Source organism: Notolabrus celidotus, chromosome 14 (assembly GCF_009762535.1).
Source record: "Notolabrus celidotus isolate fNotCel1 chromosome 14, fNotCel1.pri, whole genome shotgun sequence".
NCBI classification, from domain to species: Eukaryota; Metazoa; Chordata; class Actinopteri; order Labriformes; family Labridae; genus Notolabrus; species Notolabrus celidotus.
The window spans coordinates 6,598,021-6,617,435 of NC_048285.1; the positions used below are offsets into that span (position 1 = coordinate 6,598,021).

Consider the following 19,415-nt stretch of genomic DNA (forward strand, 5'->3'; position numbering starts at 1 on the left):
TTGGCCATGACTGTATAGGGTAAATGTACTTATTATTTGGACTTGATGTGTGAAAGCAACAGACTTGTATATGTGGTGAATAAGTTAGCTTTAATTAGCAGTTCATTCTTTTTTTTAATTTCTGATGAAGCATTCAAGAAATACCGAGCAGTAAAAAGTAACTCAAAGTGAGACATCCCAACACTCAAACGGTCTTGCACTCTTTCCATTTTATTGGCTTTTTGTTTTACAAAACAGGTATGAGAGAATGCATAGACGAGCCCCACTCACAGCGGGCTCATCAATGACAACATGGGGAAAAAATAACAAAAGACACAGGGTTTCAGGAAAAGGCAACAATTCATTTAAAAGATTAATAACAATACTGTTTGCAGCTATCCTCTACATCGAGTGCACACGTACTCTTATGGACTCTTTCACGCAGGACACAACCGACGAGTGACGACTGTCATTTAGGCAAACTTCTAAACATGAACACAACACATACTGGCACACAATGCAAACATGTTTGGTGCAAGAGAATCACAGGATGCAGAGAGAGAGGCATCGTATGATAGACGTGAGAGATGCATAACCCATAGAGTTAAAGGTGATTTTACCTTAATGAAGAACATATGTGTTGTTCTTTAAATGGGTGAAATGACCTTCTACTATCAACCCACACTACATGCATAGACGTCCGTCCTGTTTGAAAAATCAAGGAAGTGAAACAAGCAAAATAACAGAAAGTCCCGTTACTGTTACATAAGTATTGTGGCGTTGATGTGTGAGCAGATTTAAACTAATCTACTGCATCCTTGAAGCAGTTGTAAAACGGAGGGTGTTCACATTGAGGATCACTTCAATAATCGAGCGAAGAAGAAGCACCTGAGGCTGCTGCTCAGGGATGACACACTCACTTCTGCGATGTCAAGTTCAACAGCACCTGGTGATGAATGCAAGCAAAGTTCAGCTGTAATCTTACATCCCAAACTGCGTCTCATCACGGATGCTGAATACAGCAACGCCGTTGCACTCTGCAAATACTTTGCAATAAGGCAACAGCTCTTGCTGCGACATGATCATGTGTGTCAGCGACGTGGGGCGAAGCGATGCCTTTCAGGTTTGCAGTTTGCGGTGAAATTGCACACAATTATCGTCAGGCTACTTTTTGTGATGTGCAATTACAGAGGAGGCGTTACCTCTATGGTTCCTAAGATCAATGAGGTGAGAGCAAAACACTGTTTTTGTCTTTATATTGTTAGAAAAAATGACAGATACTGAAAACAAGAGAAAACAATTCAAAGCAGAGCGCACAAACCTTCAATACTGAGACAAAAGACATCCAAGAGTACAGAAACACAGATGGTTCATTTTTAAACTGGTTGAAAATGCAGTTATTTTGTTTCTCAGACAACAAGGAGAGGTAATCAGCAAAATAATTACTTTTGTGTTTCTTTTATTACCGTCGCATTTTATTATCATGCGTCGATGAAGAGCATATTTCTGACAACTTCCTTCACACACTGGCTGAACTCGAGCTCAAGTTTCCAGAGTAAACTCAAGAGGATTGTCCTCGCCGTAAAACTAGGCCTGGATTCTCAAACTGAGGGAAGAGAACGAGATGAACATTTCAGAGACAGAGAGAGAAAGAGAGAGAGAGAGACATTGAAAAGTGCTTTAAGAACGACAGCTTTGTTTGAGAAAGTTACAACGAAAAGGCAAATCTCCTCTCCTTTGAGAGGACGCACGACATGTTTGCATTTGCTGTTACAGGGCAGACAAATGCAGCACAATCACGTTTTGTAGTTTTTTTTAAAGATATCTATTTATAATATAACTATCTGTTAAAATTTGTTAATCATGTTTACTCTCAATTCACAACATAGGTCAGTGTTATACAGAGGCTTCTATTCTTTATATACATTCCAGTAGTTAGAGATCGTGGGTTATACTCTGGTTTAGTTTTCACAAACGGGTTCAGGTTGATATTTGTTATTGAGAATAAGTTAGCAGATATCACTCTGGTAGATTTAGTGTTAATGCATGAACACTCCTGCATTATGTGGACTTCCTGACTCCACCTGGGGGAGCTGAAAATGTTACAGTGATTGTGTTTATGCTCCCGATATGTTAAAGGTTGACTGAGGGCACCGGTACTCACGCAGTTACAGTGCATGACTCTTTGTATCCACACCCATCGTTGTGACGGGTCAAACTGAGCTCCTCTTCCTCATGCAGCCACTGTGCATCTTAAGGCTGATTTATACTTCTGTGTCGAATCGACGGTGTATTCTACGCTGGGGACCCGCTTAGCGTGCACCTCCTCCAAAATTAAACGACCCATAGAATCGACGCGGACCGCAAGCCCTGTGATTGGCAGCATCGTGTTTACCGCATTTACAGCACTTCTGGGATCCCGGACATCGGCCCCTGTATTTCATCTCCTCCTCTCTATTCTTCATGTAATCATGTCTGTATGATAAACAGCAACATGTATCAGCTGTAGATTAACATAACACGCTCTGAGGTCACTGTGGAAAAGTAAACAGAGATTGTAGCGGGGCCGGAAGCAGAGAGACCGCACTGCCCTCAAGTGTTTTGGTGGAAAATTGCTGCATGACACGGACACATCGACGCACAAGTACGCGGTGCTCATGTCTGCGTCAGCCCCTGCTGTGTAGGGGCGACGAAGAAGTATAAATCAGCCTTTAGTCTGCATCACATTTTCACACAAGGCACATTCCTCTCTGTCTCCACCCTTTCCTTCACTCCTTCTCGCTGAACAAGCCTCAAGCACTGATTCCTTCTCGCTGACTTCAGAGCCCTCATAAGATACTTCAGCGTGTTGCTAACTCGGGCTTATTTGCATTCTGGTCCTGGAGAGTGATGCAGGGGATACTGCACGATACTATTAAAAGATTCTCAAAACTGATCTTCAGCCTGACAGCAAAGCTGAAAGCTGGGAGGGGTACTTCTATCCACTTGGTAGTGGGGATTGGAATCATCGTATTTCTGTTTAATTATTAGTATTGTTAGACGCAGAGTATACTGTGTTTTAGGTTCTGTCTTCAGCACTCTAAATCTGAGCGATCAGAAGCAGACACACGAGTAACCCGAGGGAGAAAAGGATGGAATTAAATTGAAAATAGGGCAACCATTTCTGGGCCACTCCTGATCCCCAAACCAAAGTCAGGAACTTTTCAATCCTCCTCTCTGTGCAGGACCCTTTGGTTAATAACAAAACAGCCAACTCATCTTTAACAACCACTCTAGTCTTGAGAAAAGGTCATCGTGCAGTCTCTGCCTTCCTCAAGTGAGCAGGTTGCGGTGCTGGCTGGTGCGCTCTCATTCTTCTCTTTCGGTGTCCGAACAAGGGCAGGGTAACATAAAGAGTCAGCAGGGCCAGGCGAGGGCGGTTTAAACCGTTCAGGAGGTAGACCACCAGCTCGTAGGTGCACATCATGATGGCGGTGTTGGGGATCTGTCGTACCAGGTGGGTGGTGAGGCCGCGGTACAGGGCGCGGTAGCCCTCCTCTTTGGGCACTGTTCTTAGAGTCTGGAAGAAGGAGTTATACTTGGTGCCCTCCTCACGTAGCCTGGTGCGAATCACTTCTGCAAAACAAAAAGGAAGAGAACGGTTGAAGAAAAAGAACTTCAGAAGCTCCCTGAAAAGTCAGCATATTTCATAACTAGGGATGACCACAATTAATCGATTATCGATTAATTGATTGTTAAGAAATTACTCGAAACACTCATTTTTGTTATCAATTTTCTGTCACGTTTGAACAAACATGTGGTCTCATATTTGGTTCATCTATCAGGGAGGTGTTTTAAGTTTAAAGCATGTTTCGATGTGAATCAGCTGTTAAAGGTGTTGCGCACAGCGGAGACGCTCAGCTGGCGGCTGCGCGTCAGGTCTCCACGTGCGCTTTTTAAAAGAGGATCAATACAAAACTGCTGCCAACAACGACACGATGGTTGACAACTTTAAACAGGATATTTCCCACCTTTGGATACGAAGGCAACAGACAGGTGGGAAATTCAGGTACGCTACGTTTACAGACCAGCAACATCAGAGCCGTCTGGGCTTTTCTCCAGCAGGACTGTTTATGACCCGGTTGCGCTCCCGGCTGACACCTGACCGAATACACATGTTTATTTTTCTCATAAGAACGAGTAGACAGAAAACTGGACACTGTGAGTCTGAAGTACTTTTCTGTTAGTATTATGAGCCTTCACTTTATAAGATTATGTCCGCTGAGAATATTTTAATGAGCCTGATCGTTGATATTCTGCGTGTCAAACATGTACCCGTATTCAATCTCGTCAGTTATTTGCATTTTGTTGCTGTAGAAAATACAATTTAGAGGGAAAACAACATATTTGGCATTGTTTTTGACGTAAGAATAATAATGTTTTTTTTTATCAATTAATCGATAATTGATCGTTAACATTTCCAAAAATCGATCACGGAAAATTCTTAAAATGTACATCCCTATTCATAACATATACTCTTATTTGATTATTTATTGTTTTAATAACATTTTTTTGCATTTATTACTTTAATGTTCCTAATTTATCTTTTTCACTTTTTCTAATTTTCCCGATGTGATGTCATCCTCTCATTCTGAAAATATTTATTGTCCTTTTAATGCTTTAATTTATTTATCCATTTAAAAAAAAAAAAAATTATTTATTAATCCATTTTTTAACTTATCCAATTTTTTAAACTTATTTTATTTACATATCCGTTTTTATTTATTTATTGTATTTACTTATCCATTTGTATTTATTTATTTATTTGTTTGTATTCATTTATTTTATTAACTTATCAGTTTGTATACATTTTTTTATTGACTTATACATTTTTCTTTCTTTATTTATTGACTTATTAATTTTTATTTGTTTATTTTATTTATTTATTTATATATCCTTGAATTACCTCTTAAACAATGATGCATTGGTCTACTGTCACACCACTTCAGTCTGTTTAATTTGCGTGTATTCTTTTTAACCTCACGTTGAATTCCTCCTCGCTGTCGGTCAAAAGGTTTACTTTGTTATTCGAAGCATGCTTTGTTTGTCAAAGCCCTTTGTAAACATCTGTTTTTAAAGGTGCTATATAAATGAAGTGATTATATTATATTACCATGGGGATAAGCGATGGATGTGGCGCAGGTCTTGGAGGTGGCAGCAGCGAGCATCATCCCCACAAAGTCTGAAGGGTCTCGGGACGTGTCCTCCTCCTCGTCCATGTTCTGCGGTGCCTTGGCCTCCAAGAGGCGCCGTTTGATGTTTTCATAGATCACAAAGTGGATCACAGTCTCTGAGATACCAGCGTAGGACGCAGACATACCCCTATAGAAGCCTCTCAGGCCGTCCGCCTGATACACACGCTTCACACAATCAAACGCACTCAGCCTTCGCTCGCCTCGGTTCCTGGAGGAGAGACAAGAAAAATATTCATCTTTCTTTTACTCATCACAGCATCTTCCACAAAATACTATACAGGTTAACTTTTGTTTTGGTTCAAAGAACAACGAGACCTTGTATGTTGATATTTATGCGGGTGACAGATTGCTTTATTACCCGGCTTTGTTAAATACTTGATTCTGCCTCATAACAACTGTAATAATTCACAACATCACAGTCAACCTCTCCCATTAAATTTAATTAATACACAGACAGGACTCCAGCTTGTAATAAAGTTTATGATTTTATCTCTTCCTATTGACTGTGTGACAAAATCATTATGTTTAATAACATCTGTACACACCACGGGCAATTCATTTTATAGTTACTCTGTACAAAACTATAGATTCATGGTTAATGGCTAACTAGTCACCAGCAGAGGTAAGGTGAGGTGAAGTAAGGCCAGTCCAGGTGAAGACTGCACAGAACAAGTATGGGGTGTTACAGTTGGAGCTAAGTAGAAGAGACGTCGACCAAATTGGAAAAAAAAAAGGGAGGAAGTAACCACAAAGCACAACACGGTGTGTGCTGAGGCCGTGATACAGGACTGGTTCAGTGACAAGAAAATGGTAACAAAAAGAAGGTAGAGTAAAGAACATCTTATACAGGTGTGCTGATGTATCTGCATCAGTTGAGAGTGCCAAATGAACAATGCTTATGTTTTGACTTTACTGTGATTAAAAATGTTAACTTTGATGTGACTTTGATCCGTAAGTAGGATGATAAGAATAATGTTGCCAAAGAAGCACTTTCTACTGTGGAATCTGAGAGACATTTTTTTTAACAGCATAGAAAAATACTTTTTTAATCAATCAAATCATTTCTGTCGTAGGTAATTAACGGAATAATGTAAAGTGAATAGCTAAGGTGTCTGAAGTCCTGCAATGAGGGTGCAGAAAGCACACAAGTGCTTCTCAACAAATAGTAAAACCATGGAAACTATTTGTAATTTATTTCTGTCTTAATTCATTAAAACATAAAGCAATTATTTGGACGCTGGCAGCCTAGCGGTCTAAACGCCCCACATACAGAGGCTATAGTTCTTGTCGCATAGGTCACCGGTTCGACTCCCGGCCACAAAAAATGTGCTGCATGTCTTCCCCCAATCTCTACTCCCCACATTTCCTGTCTTTCTTTAGCTGTCTTATTCTAACTACAACCCATGGTCATATTACATACAAATATTCTTTCTATTTATTGCTTAATTTGTCATTACCAACCATAATCACACCATGTCAACCTGTCACTACTGAAACATTTTTTTTTAATACTGCCTGTAATTACTTCTATTTAATTTAAATTCCATTTGTAACATTGTATATATCTAAATTGTACTCTAGTTTTATTTATCTATTTTATTTTACTTATTTTTATTTTTATTTTATTTTTTATTTATTTATGTTATTTTGTTTTATTTTTATTTTGTACTTATTTTGTACTTATTGAAACTTCTTTCTTGATTATACTTATGTCTGGGTTGCTGTAACAACTGAATTTCCCCCCCGGGGGATCAATAAAGTAATATCTTATCTTATCTTAATATTTTATCTTATCTCTTATCAATAAAGGAATAATGCCAAATAATATAACTTAAAAAAAAAAGAAGCCTTTTTTAATTTATTTTGATGACTTTTTCTTATAACTAATGAAAATAGGGAATCTGGTATCTCCAAATTATTGGAATATTTTTTGAGATTAATCAAAAACCAATTTAAATACAGAAATGTCCAACTTCTGAAAAGTCTGTTTATCTGTTCACTAAATACCTAGTTGGAACTCCTTACCATGATTCTCATTTTTAAGTAGCTGATGGAAATATGGAACATTTTATGATATTCTAATTTCTTAAGATGCAGCTGTTTCAGGTCAATTTCTGTGGGAAAAAAAAGCTTTCTGCTGTTTTTAAACATGAATAGAAAATTCTGGATAAAAAGTGTTGAAGTGCCTCTTAAATGACTTTTATGCTCCTCTCTTCTGAGCTATAATTTGAGAAGCTCACACCTGGTCACATTTCTGTATTTACCTTGCATCCAGCTGTAGACGGGTCTTTATCAGCCATATTGGATTTGTTGCTGTGATGGCTGTAAAACCTGAGGAGGAAAAACAAAAAGCATCACAATTTGCACCAAAAGAACAAAAAACAATAACTAACATTAGCCTAAGTATCAATCTGCCTCTGGTACAATAAACTGTCCACATAAACTGAACAAACAATAACAGTCTAAGTCACATGTAAGTGTTCTTTAAGCTGCGTTTATGTTGGTTAAATAAAAACAGTAAATGTGTCCTTGTAGGAGGAAATGAAAAATCACAAAAGCAGCTTAGAGAGAACGCTTGCCCCTCGACAGACTACCCTATGTGTGCTAGGAGAGGAGCAACATAATACCATGGAGGTTTAATGTTTTGCTAAGAGCTGTAAAAATAAATAAATAAACAAATAAAAGACCTGCTTCTTATGCAATGACCTAGATGGTTACACAGTTTTGGAGAGAGAGGCAAAGAGAGATAGAGAGAGAGAGAGACAGAGAAGAACCAGATGTAAAAGGAAGCAGAGATCTGTGGTGAGTACTCACGCAGACCCAAGTAACTCCTCACAGATGCAGCTAGAGACCCCTGGTGGTGCGGGGGTCTCATGCCCTTGCGAAAGGAGAGCTACGGTAGAGTTTAAAGCCTAAAACAGACACAGGCTTGTGTGTAGCAAAAATGACCTGCATGAAACCACTTGACTTCCCGATGACCCAGTTACCCCAGAGGATTTAACCCACTGTAATGTGACCTCGTGTGATTTGATGACAGAAGAAGGGGACGTGTTGGAAGTACAAAGCTGAGGTCTTCCTGACAGAATAAACATAAGACATAAAACAAGATCTGAGCTGCTTGAAGGTAGCAGCAAGTTTAGGAGCTTGGTTTTGACATGCAAATTATACCCCGACCTAGTCTGGATTTTTGACCAGGATATCTAAAGTAGTGGAAAGTAAAGGCATCTATTGTTGGCCATGACAGGAGCGCTCTCTAACCTCTGCTGCAGGTGTCGTGTCTCTTTGCACCGGCGAGATTAACTGCTGCACTGTCAACACCTCGTCACCTGTCAGTTCAGCTCAATCAGGGGCTCGCGCTGCTGAGTGCGAGGATTGCCACTGGAGATAAATGTCCTGACACATGCTGACCTTGGGTTTGTCGTTGTAAGGTCTGAGTCATGGTATGCTTAAAGTGGCCCTGTCAGATCCACCCGTATTTATAGACATACCGCCTGTAGCTGTACATGACCCATGACCTATATTCTAACAGTTTTGCTTTCCAAGGGGGAGCAGTTACAAGAGAGCAGATGACCTATACTTGACATAAGATGCATGAGAGAATAGTAACTGTACTTAAAAGTGGCTTTTCAGTATTCTTAATTATACAGTCTGGAAGATAGTATGTCTCATAGAGAGGTGAGCGACACTCTGGGACCTCACTGAGGGGCTGAAATCATTAGTGCGACATTTCTTTTTCTCTTCCAAAAAGAAGAATCTAACAAGAAAAACGAGTACAGTCAATACTTGCTCTCAACTAAAGTACACAAGCAGTCACTCAATATAAACATTACTCAAGCCTGATCCTATGTAATGCAACCTTTAACCCTAAGCTCTGAACCAGAACAGCTCAATTCATTGACAAATGTAATGGACATTCTCCCCATTGCGTTAGAGTGCCTTGCTTGGTGGTTTACGTCACCCTGTAAAAACAAACACGTGTTTATAATTACCTGCCATTCCAGCCGACAACATGTGTACCTGTGTGGAATCAGGTTCAAACACACCGTTCAGTCTCTCTTTGGCCGTGGAGTACGCAGCAAAGTAGATTGCTCTGTTGGAAGGAAAAGGGAGAGAGGTGTTACACCAGTTGCACGGGACTTCCACCAGATCTGCGTCCAGTCTGTCTCTGATCTGCTGCAGTCCGGCTCCTTGCTTTCTTGTCAACACCATAGACTGTATAAATAATGGATGTAGTATCCGTGACTTCAAGCATCTGTTTCTGAAGCGCTGTTCTGAGGCCAATCGTCGGCGATAGCCATATTGCTACTGTTGAGCGATTGTGACGTAAAGAGACAGGCTTTGAGCCTCCTCGCCAACAGCTACAGTGTTGCCGCCTGTCATTCAAGTCAGCTGTGCCTCTCATAATGGAAAACTGGTAATCTTAATATCTTCGAAATTGCCACATTAGAAAAAAAGATCCAGGCCTGCCTTCCCTCAAAATGACATTTTGTTGTAATAGTTAAGTTAAAACGATCTGTACTGATTGATGCGTTGTGCTCCGGCAGATCCAGTGGGCGTATTGGAGACAGATCTGGTGGAATTTGGCTGTTAGAGGAAAACTTTCAGCCTCCAGTTAAAATATTGCTTCATAATTATTCTACATCGACGGGTTGAACACAGGCTTTAGAAATCATTATGTTTAAAGCTGTGAAAAAGTCTCTCAGTGAATCGACACAGTTAGACGAAGAGGCCACTCAGCAGAAAAAGCTCCACTCTCCATTTGTTTCCACTAATTAGAAAGGTCCTTGGTTTGATGCTCACACTTGTTACATTCGTCTAAATAAAAAAGTGTTTTTTTCCTTCTACAGCACAATGTTCACTTCCATTTTTACCCTCATCTACTAAATGGGCTTCATCAGGCTGTTCATGCTGCTTAAACTCATCAGTCTAATGATGGGTCCGTGTTTGTCTGAGCATTCACCTTTAAATCTGCGTCACAACTCAGGAGCCGGTGTTACATTCATTCACGTAAGCTGCTAACAAAACACTCCACACAAACTCAGGAATAGGACCAGCCTGCTGTGACATTAAGGCTAATGGCTGCCCACAGCTATTAGCCCTGACTTTCCTCCAATCATTACCACTGAGAGGTAATCATGATCATGACTGTTGTATGTCATTACATAACTGCAGTTAAGAAAAGAGCAAACTCTGGCTGTTGCCGTATTCTGGTGCAGAAGCTGCTGAGACAGCCAAGAAGATGAATGAGGCCTACATGTAAACATATCCGTAATACTTCTCCGTCTCCAGGTAACCTCCAGAAGCTTGGTGGTGCTTATGTAAAAGCCCAGTTTCACAGCCATGTCTCCTTTTAAAGGTGTCAGTAACTCACCTGGAAACAGCGCTGAGCTCATCTGTGTACACACTGGATGTGACATAATCACTTACTTCATCTTGTTCTTTCAGTTAAAAGAAGTGTATGCAGTTTGAAGGGATAAACCATGGTATGTAATAATATCTGCAGCTGCAGGACATATGTCATCCCCAAAGCTTGACCTGGCATCGCTACTGGGGTAAAGTTCACCAACTCCAGCCCCGTTAGAAGTACAACTTTACTCACTGCCTGATGTGAAACTGATCATATTTTATGGGTAAATTATCATTATTAACCCTTTTATGTTCTCTAGCTTCTGTGCATTAGTTATTGATTACAGTAAGCTAGTCAGCGTGGTCAATACCTGGCCTGAAAGCTCAGAGAACTTGGGTAGTGTTAGTGTTTACACCACTTGCACATGAGCTACAGAGAGCCAGAGGGAAGGTGTTTTCAAGCCCGGGGTAGAGGGGACCCAGCAGGCAATGCTTGCAGGGTAAAGGCTGATTTATAATTCTGCGTTGAATCAACAGCAGAGTTCCACGAAGCTCCTGTACCTATGAAGAGGCCTACGCACATAGCTGATGTGCACCTTCCTCCAAAATGTAACTACGCGTAGAATCGACACGGACTGCAAGCCCTGTGATTGGTCCGCTCGGTGGCATTATATTTCCATCCCGCACATCGGATGTATATTTCATCTCCTCCTCTCTATTCTTCATGTAATCATGTCTGTATGATAAACAGCAACATGTATCAGCTGTAGATTAACATAACACGCTCTGAATCTCTGTGGAAAAGTAAACAGAGAGCGTAGTGGGGCCGGAAAGAGGCGATTGGCTATCAGAGAGACCACACTGCTTTTAAGCGTTTCGGCGGAGAATTGCTGCACGACATGGACACATCAACGCACAAGTACGTGGTGCCCATGTCTGCATCAGCCCCGGCTGCGTAGAGTCGACGCAGAAGTATAAATCAGCCTTAAGACTGGGGACACAGCACCGAGCTGAGTGAGTCAAAGTCTCCCAAACTAAGAAACACCAAGCAGAGAGCACTCCAAGCACCAAATCCCTGGAAATGAGCAGCTCTGGATTACACTGTACCTGGTTTAATATGTCGGGTTGTGCTGTGAAAAGGACTCTTCACAGCGGCTGCCAGTTAATGTTTGTCTACTCAGTGTTGATAGGGAGTCCGGGAGAGGTTTCACATAAAAATCTGCTGTAATTGCATACCATAGTCCCGTGTTACGTACATGCCAACATGCTGATTTTTAAACAGTGGACTCTGTAAGTGGATTTTGTAATTGTTGGCACGCTCACAAAACGTTGGCATTCAGCTGGAAGGACAGCTGTGACCTATGTACAGCTTAAGCTGACAAAAGCAGCGCCATGGTTAATGAAAGCTGAGGAGTGACGGTGTAACGCTGGTCCCAACGTGCATGCTGACAATCACTATGTTACCCTCCTCAATGCTGTCACATCTGCTTTCAGGTGTGTGATGGGGACGGAAACCTTTGAGGATTAACAGCTAACACTCACTTGCAATAAAAAACAGTAATCTAGGGTTTAATATTTATTTTCAACAGCTAGGTTGTTGGACTATTAAATGTTGAAAACTGACCAATTCAAGAGAAAAACTAGCCCCAACAAAGTTTTGCATCTTGCTTGGAGAAGGGCAAAGAAGAGAGGAAAACTACTGAGTGCCTCTCTGTGGATTTGTCAATCAATTGTTAACCTTTTGATCGTCAGTGCTGATAATCATACGAAATCCTCTGGCATAAACACTGTGTAAACACAGTTTGGAAGATTCAAAGTTCATCCAACAAACATAATGATTCAGCTATCCATGACCTATAAAGTCAGATTGATTGGGGTACAGATTTCTCTGATGAAGATGAAGTATAAACGAAATCTTACCTGGAAGGTGCCACGCCCACCAAGTTCGGCCCCAAGCCCCTGAAGAGAGAACGAGGTCCTTCTTTCTCCAAGATCAACCTGAGAGTAAGATTGAAACACAGCAGCAGAGAAATAAGTGCATTATATCCCCACCAACAAGGCCGCGTGTTTGCTTCAGGAGCACATTTGTTAGCAGAAGGTGCATGGTTCATCTACCAGATACAGAATGAACAGAAAGGATGCTACCTTCTAGAGCAGTGTATATCAGGGGTTCCCAAACCTTTCGGCACACGACCCCCAAAATATAGGTGCCAAAGACTCACGACCTCCAATGTCCCTCTAAGTGATTAAATGTAGCTTCATACTTTAGCTGGTCTACAGAGAAGTACCCACCTACAGGCACATGTGGCTTTATTAACACCTTGCTACTGATGCTTTTGTTAATTAACTGTAAACTAGCCCTAACTCTAACCCTGACCTTAGGAGTCATCTAAAGGAAGGCAGAACAGTCATGAAAAAAATGTATTTGGAAGGTTTTATTTCTAAATGATTTACTTTTTTAAATATATATTTACAGAAATGGCAAAATATGACATTTTAGATTAATTAAATAAAAGTAATAATCTTCCGACCCCTAATTAGTGTCTGGCGACCTCCCAGGGGGTCCCGAACCTCAGTTTGAGAACCCCTGTGTATATGATGAAGCAGGGTATGCAAAAGTCACTAACTGGACAGACTGTAAACCAGGACAGAGATGTGATAATGTTTATCCAACCTGGAAGTATGGAAAAATCACCAAACTGGAGGTTTCAAAAGTTGTGTTCTCAAATGGGTGACATTGAGGTGGCTTCCTCTAATTCTTTTATAGTCCATGGTTTTAACACATTGTGGTTTTAGAACAAGAAAACAAGCTCTGAACACGTCACTTTTGCTGGCTAAGTATTACATTTAGTATTGATGCCTTGAAATCAAAACATCTTTAGGCCTGAGTGTTTCAGCATTTGGCAGCAGCACCGTCTGTATTCAACAGCAGCCTCAGAACATGACGTGATTGATTTACTTAGGACTGTGAAGCCAGCCTAAAGGCCTAAAAACAATATATCATCTGCAAAAGCGACTGGCACTTTATTTTAATTTGACTTGGTTCAGTGAAGCTGACAAGTGGCATGATGCCACAAACAACTCGTTCCCAGGGGCTCAGATCAGACGTGACCTCTTTGGAAGAGAACAGGCCTTTGTAGTCCTTGTGGAAAAGATCATTGTTCCCTCAATATCACAACAGGAAATCTACCAAAATACCACAAGAGGCATTCCTTGGTAAAGCCGATACTGAACTAGGTAAAGTCCTGAGGTCTTGAGGGATAAAAAATCTACACAAATCTCACAAACTAAAGAAGTAATAATAGTGGGGTTGGTTATCAAATGTCTTTCTTGGCCGGATAAATGTTGTGTGTTCTGTAAAGAGATTTCAAAGACAGAGACCTTTTGTTTCAGGGAGCGGTCAGCCCCGTGAAGAGGCAACATCAGCCAGACCAAACATCAGCAACAACAACATGGGGCCTGCTGGGGGATGGCTCTGTGGGCAACAGTCCATGAGTGAGCAGGAACCAGTGCTGTAGTACTCAAGTCCAGGACTCGTGACTTGACACGGCTTGTGTTATGTAAAAGAACCATCGAAGGGAAGACGGAAATAGGCTCAAACTTTATCAGACATCTGTCTGTGGGTGAACACAGATAAGAACATGAGATATCAAAATAACTTGTACGGGTGGTTACTTTACGGTTAGCAAGCTAGACTCAACCAGTGAGATGTTTGGTTAGTTATAATTCTGATGAAACAGTGTGAAGGTTGCAGGTTATCAGACACCTGCAGTGATCCTGCCACAGCCGAATCAACGAGAATCAACGCTGTAACTTCACTGATGATTTAAATCTCCTTGCCAATAACAAGATGAGTCAGAATCTAATGTTAGTAAATGAAAAGTGGGTTCTACACATCTGGGTATTTTTTCTGGTGGTTTTTATTTCAGCAACCTGAGGGTGACATTAGTACAGCTATAAATGTTTCATTTTTATTTAGTTTGGTGGAGTGCTGCATCTCTTCTGTTTATCTTCTTCTCTCAATGCTGTCTGCATTAGTGTTTGCACAAGGGCCAGGCTGAGATCCTTAACCACATGCACTCACACACACTCACACTCACACACACACTCACAGTGAGCAGCAGAATAGAGATCAGGGGAGACAAAGTCTTTGAGAGCAAAGCCAGTTAAAGTACTTCATAAACACAGATGTTCCACAGGCAAACACTTATTGAAAAGATGTTCTCTGGTTTTACACTGAGGGTCTCTCAATCACTGCTGGTGTGTTTTTTGGTTTGGATTTTCTATCACGTGGAACAAACATCATGTGGTCTCATATTCCGTTCAGCTATCAGGGAGGTGTTTAAAGTTTAAAGCATGTTTGGATGTGAATCAGCTGACTGAAGGTGTTGCTCACAGAGGGGAGACGCTCAGCTGGGGGCTGAGTGACAGGTCACCACGAGCGCTTTTTTCTCTGCCGTCGGACTGATTATGACCCGGTTGCGCTCCCGGCTGACACCTGACCCCGTTCACATGCTTATTTTTCTCAATAAGAACGAGTAGACAGAAAACTGGACACTGTGAGTCTAAAATATGTTTCTGTTCAGTTCCCTTGTTGAAGTCTGAGCCTTCACTTTTATGATTGTATGTCCACAGAGATTATGAGCCTGCTCTACACGTTGATGTTCAGTGTGTTTAACATTTTCAATACCTCAATATGATCCGTAGATATTCAATACTGTCAGTTATATACATTGTGTTTTGAAGGAAAATTTGATTCAGGGAAAAAAAATCATTTGGCATTGATCGATCACGGAAAATACCTGAAATTTACATCCCTAGTTACTAATGACCTGAATCAAAGGTAACTATAGCACAACTGTAAAAACTGAAGCACTCATGCCCGGTGGTGATGTGGAATCCATTTTCATGTGTTAGTATGGTGGTAGATTAATCCTGAAACTGGACTGAGATCACTTTTTCCTAAAACATAAATTAAATTAAGGAATAAAAACAGAGTAGAGACATGAGCTCTCTGAACTCCACTCAGTGTATAAATGCCAGAACAGACTTTTATTTATATTTTTTTGTCTCTCGTTGTTTCATGTGTGTTTTTTGGGTATTCGTAGCAACGCATGCTGAAGAAAAGGTGTGTCACATCAGAGATATGAAGGATTTATTACTCTGTTCTAAACTAATAAATGATGCTCAGTTAGATGTAGAGACACAAGATGGACACGTGACTGTGATCAATGTCCATTACTCACTTGAGGCAGTGCAGGGGGCCGGGTGGAGACATTCGGGCCACACTCGTCCCATTGACAGTACTGAGTTGAACCTCAGATACATAGAGGGTGATGGAGGACGACTGCAGACGGGTCTTCACGACTTCCAGTGGACACGTCAATATGGCTCCTACTGTGCCCCCACATCTGGCAGAGAGACAGACATAAAAAGGTGTTAATGACATGACAGTTTCAAACCAAGTATCCTTTCCTGGATGAATATTTTTGAGTGTGCAAATTCTTAATTTTCTTGTATAAATAAATTGGCAAGTGACGTGTTGGGGGAATTCTAACAATCCCCGGCATGTAGAGAAAGACATAGCGCAGTGTGGGAACAGAACAACAGCCAGGAATGCTTTGTGTTTCTTGGAGAATAACAGCAAGCTTCTGTTCAGCGCCGCATCAAGTCCCAGCTGTGCAGATATATACCTCTCTTTTTATACAAGTGCAACAAACTGGACACTTTATTTCAGTTGCATGGGAGTCAATTTTTGAAGGCCATCATAAGAGCCATTCAGTATTTTTCCTATTTCCCTTTAGCAATCCCACTGATGAAGAAAACAATTTAACAACTCTGTGAATCACCAAACAAGTCATAAAAATGTTCCCATTTACAACTTCAAAACACTATGAGGCAAGAACTCTAAAAAGGTACAAATGTACGCCCTGAACAGAAAATGGCCCACATCCAGGACATGAATTTATGTCCAGCTTAAGCTCTCCAGGACAGTAACCTGAATGGGCAACAAATAAATAGATTGATAAGATAGAGCACAAAAACAACATCTATGAACCCTATAAATAAACTGAACCTGACTGAACTGTACTCGCAGGGCAGCCGCAGACTACAGGATATGAAAACAAAGCAAGAGAGATAGCCGTTATCTTTAGTTAGGGTTAATTTTCAATCAGCACCAAAGCAGAAATAGACAGATCTGTCAACATAGTTTTTGGCAGAGATGGGCTGATCTGTGAGCTGCTGCCACACTAACCACAGAAAAAGCAAAACACGGGCGTAGGATGTGCATGAAGGAACCAAAAGTGACTCTTACGATTTAGGCTCATTTACCTGGACACATAACTTTACTTTAACTCCTCAGTTATCAGTTATCACTTCCAAATTATAACTTAGGCATAACAATGGTATTATGTTGCACCAATTTTCCTGGGTTGTTATGCACAACCATTGATCACCATCTTTCTAAAAGACTTCAAGGTTGCCTTTTATTCAGACTTGAGCCAAATTCATCCATTTAGCACCCAGTTCTGGCAGACAGACTGCAGTGACACAGCTTTGCTAAAGCATCAGTGAAACATACATATCTGTCTGTGGTGTCTATTTGTTGTTTGTTCTTTGATCGTTAGCTTTAGCTTCACTCAAAACCCAAGAGAGGTAAAAATGACAACTAGAAGGAGAATGACAGTTATCCATAACTCCATGTCTGACAATGGGAGACTCATCTTACAAACTCAGTGAAGTTCTACTGATGGGTAATCAAGTTTCTGTTTTATGGTGGCTTTTAATTGTTACGGTCTTATGATGACACCAACCTATTTTCAAGGCAGGATACATTTGTGTTTATTTCACAAAGAAAATGGATTCAGTTCGAGTTTGCATGTGTAAATTCAGAGAAGTTCTGATGGTGTCAATTATGTAAATAAAATACGCATTCATTATCATTTTTATTTTGTGTTCTGATGTGGTTTTTTTTTACCTATTCCGTCAATTTATTCTTAGATCTTTTTATTGATTATTCAAATTATATGCAAATAATGTGTGAGCAGTCAAAATGACTGCTATGGTCATTCTAATTGCAGAATTCTGGTAGACATAGTGATAATATGGTCGTTAAATGAACAATCAAACTGAAGACTCCTGTGATATATCACATACATGTGCAATATTTTGATTTCCGGTGCAATACCTCATAACCATGTACAATATTGTAATATATCCCATAACAAATTCTAGTATTATATTCATCTTCTACATGTGCACTCTGGCTTATGCTACTTTAACTTATTTCATGTATTTAGAAGTACTTATTTACCTTTCTTTGTACAGATAGTTTTTCTATTTAGAATTTTGGGATTTGTGAGTAGGTTCCTATATTTATTGCCCTTACTGTCTTGTTGTGTCCTTACTGTCTTGTTAAGTACCAGTCCTTGTGTGTACCAGCTCACTTGGCAATAAAGCTATCTTGATTCTTGAATCTTGAAAAAGGTTACACCAAAAGCAGACTCACATTTAACATTGCAGCTGCCTGAAACACAACCTTGACTAACATTATGCTTCACATTTCGTATTAAACATCAGAACATATTAGAAACCTCGCAGGAGCTAAAGATTCTGACTTGTTAAAGCCAGACATTTTATTCATAATACGTTTAAATGTCATTGTAACTTGTGACATTGAGCGCAACTCCTACGGTTACACGTCTGTGGCCAAATTTAATAAGCTGACATCTGGCACACTGATGCTAAAACGGATCCCAAATCCTTAAATTACAAGCTCACCAAAAAAAAAAAAATATATATTCAGTGGAAGTATTGCATTAGTGGCTACAGAAAACAGTTAGCCCTCAGCGTGGAGCTAGCTAGCTAGGTGTTATGAGAATATACTCACCCTCCAGCAAACAGATGAACTAAGGTATCTCTTTGACTCATGATGGATCATATTCGAGAACCGTCCACGGGGCACCCACACAGGGACAATGGTTGTGGACAGAGAAACAGAGGGGGGACGACCCCAGCCTAGCTTGTAAAGGATCCTCAGTCCGTGTGTGTTGTGGTGGAGGTCAGCTGCGTGAAGAGAAACCTAGCTAACACAGCTAATGTGCGTTAGCTAACAGAGCTAACGGCTTTCCGTAGGTAAAGGTCGACGTCACAGCGACAGGTTTGCGTCTCTTTCAGATGCAGGATATATCTTCAACATGCTGAGAGTGTGTGTCTTAAATATCTGTGAGTAAATCCAGGTTTGCTGTATTATTAGCAGCCCCAGTGTAGACTCTTTGGCCCCATTCACGTTGACGTGCGTCTCGTCTCTGAGAGCCCAGGGGGTCAGGTCGCAATGTTTATCGTCGAATGGGAAGCCGCAAAACAGAGACGCTGATTGGCTGAAGCGTCCCGTAGGCCCCGCCCCATCACTACTCCTTCACGTGATAGCACTTTTATTTTGAAGGGCAGAGATGTTCCCTCTGTGTCTTCTGCGGCAGGATTTAGGATTTTAATCTCTAATTCGAAGTTTTTCAATTGAAAGGTCATCTATCATATTGTATCATAATTTATGTAACTACATACAGTAAATTGTAACAATTATGTTATTTTTTCTGAGTTTATTTTTCAATCTTCAAATGTTAAAACAGTGGCAACAGATAAATCAAGATTTTTTTTGACATTATTTATTGACATTTTGGCACCAAAAAATTGCCATTAAATGGACTGATTCCCCTCCTATCTCCTCTATATTTTTTCGATATTTTTTTATTTCATACAGGAGTTCTTTGTACAGTTATGTTTACTGACTGTATGTCCGTCTGTCTGTCTGTCTGTCTGTCTGTCTGTCTGTCTGTCTGTCTGTGTGTGTGTGTG

The 19,415-nt window shown here is 40.5% G+C and overlaps 1 protein-coding gene across 1 annotated transcript; it reads right to left on the reverse strand.

Annotated features, from left to right (window-relative positions):
- Positions 1–192: 192 nt before the first annotated feature.
- LOC117825281 (solute carrier family 25 member 36-A-like) lies at positions 193–18,894 on the reverse strand. The gene is made up of 7 exons (XM_034701032.1): positions 18,451–18,894; positions 15,806–15,970; positions 12,480–12,557; positions 9,203–9,303; positions 7,478–7,544; positions 5,132–5,421; positions 193–3,594 (listed from the first exon to the last, which is right to left on the reverse strand). Exons 1-7 carry the CDS (start codon positions 18,489–18,491, stop codon positions 3,269–3,271), a joined length of 1,068 nt encoding a protein of 355 aa, XP_034556923.1. The 5' UTR covers positions 18,492–18,894; the 3' UTR covers positions 193–3,268.
- Between the last annotated feature and the right edge of the window lie 521 nt (positions 18,895–19,415).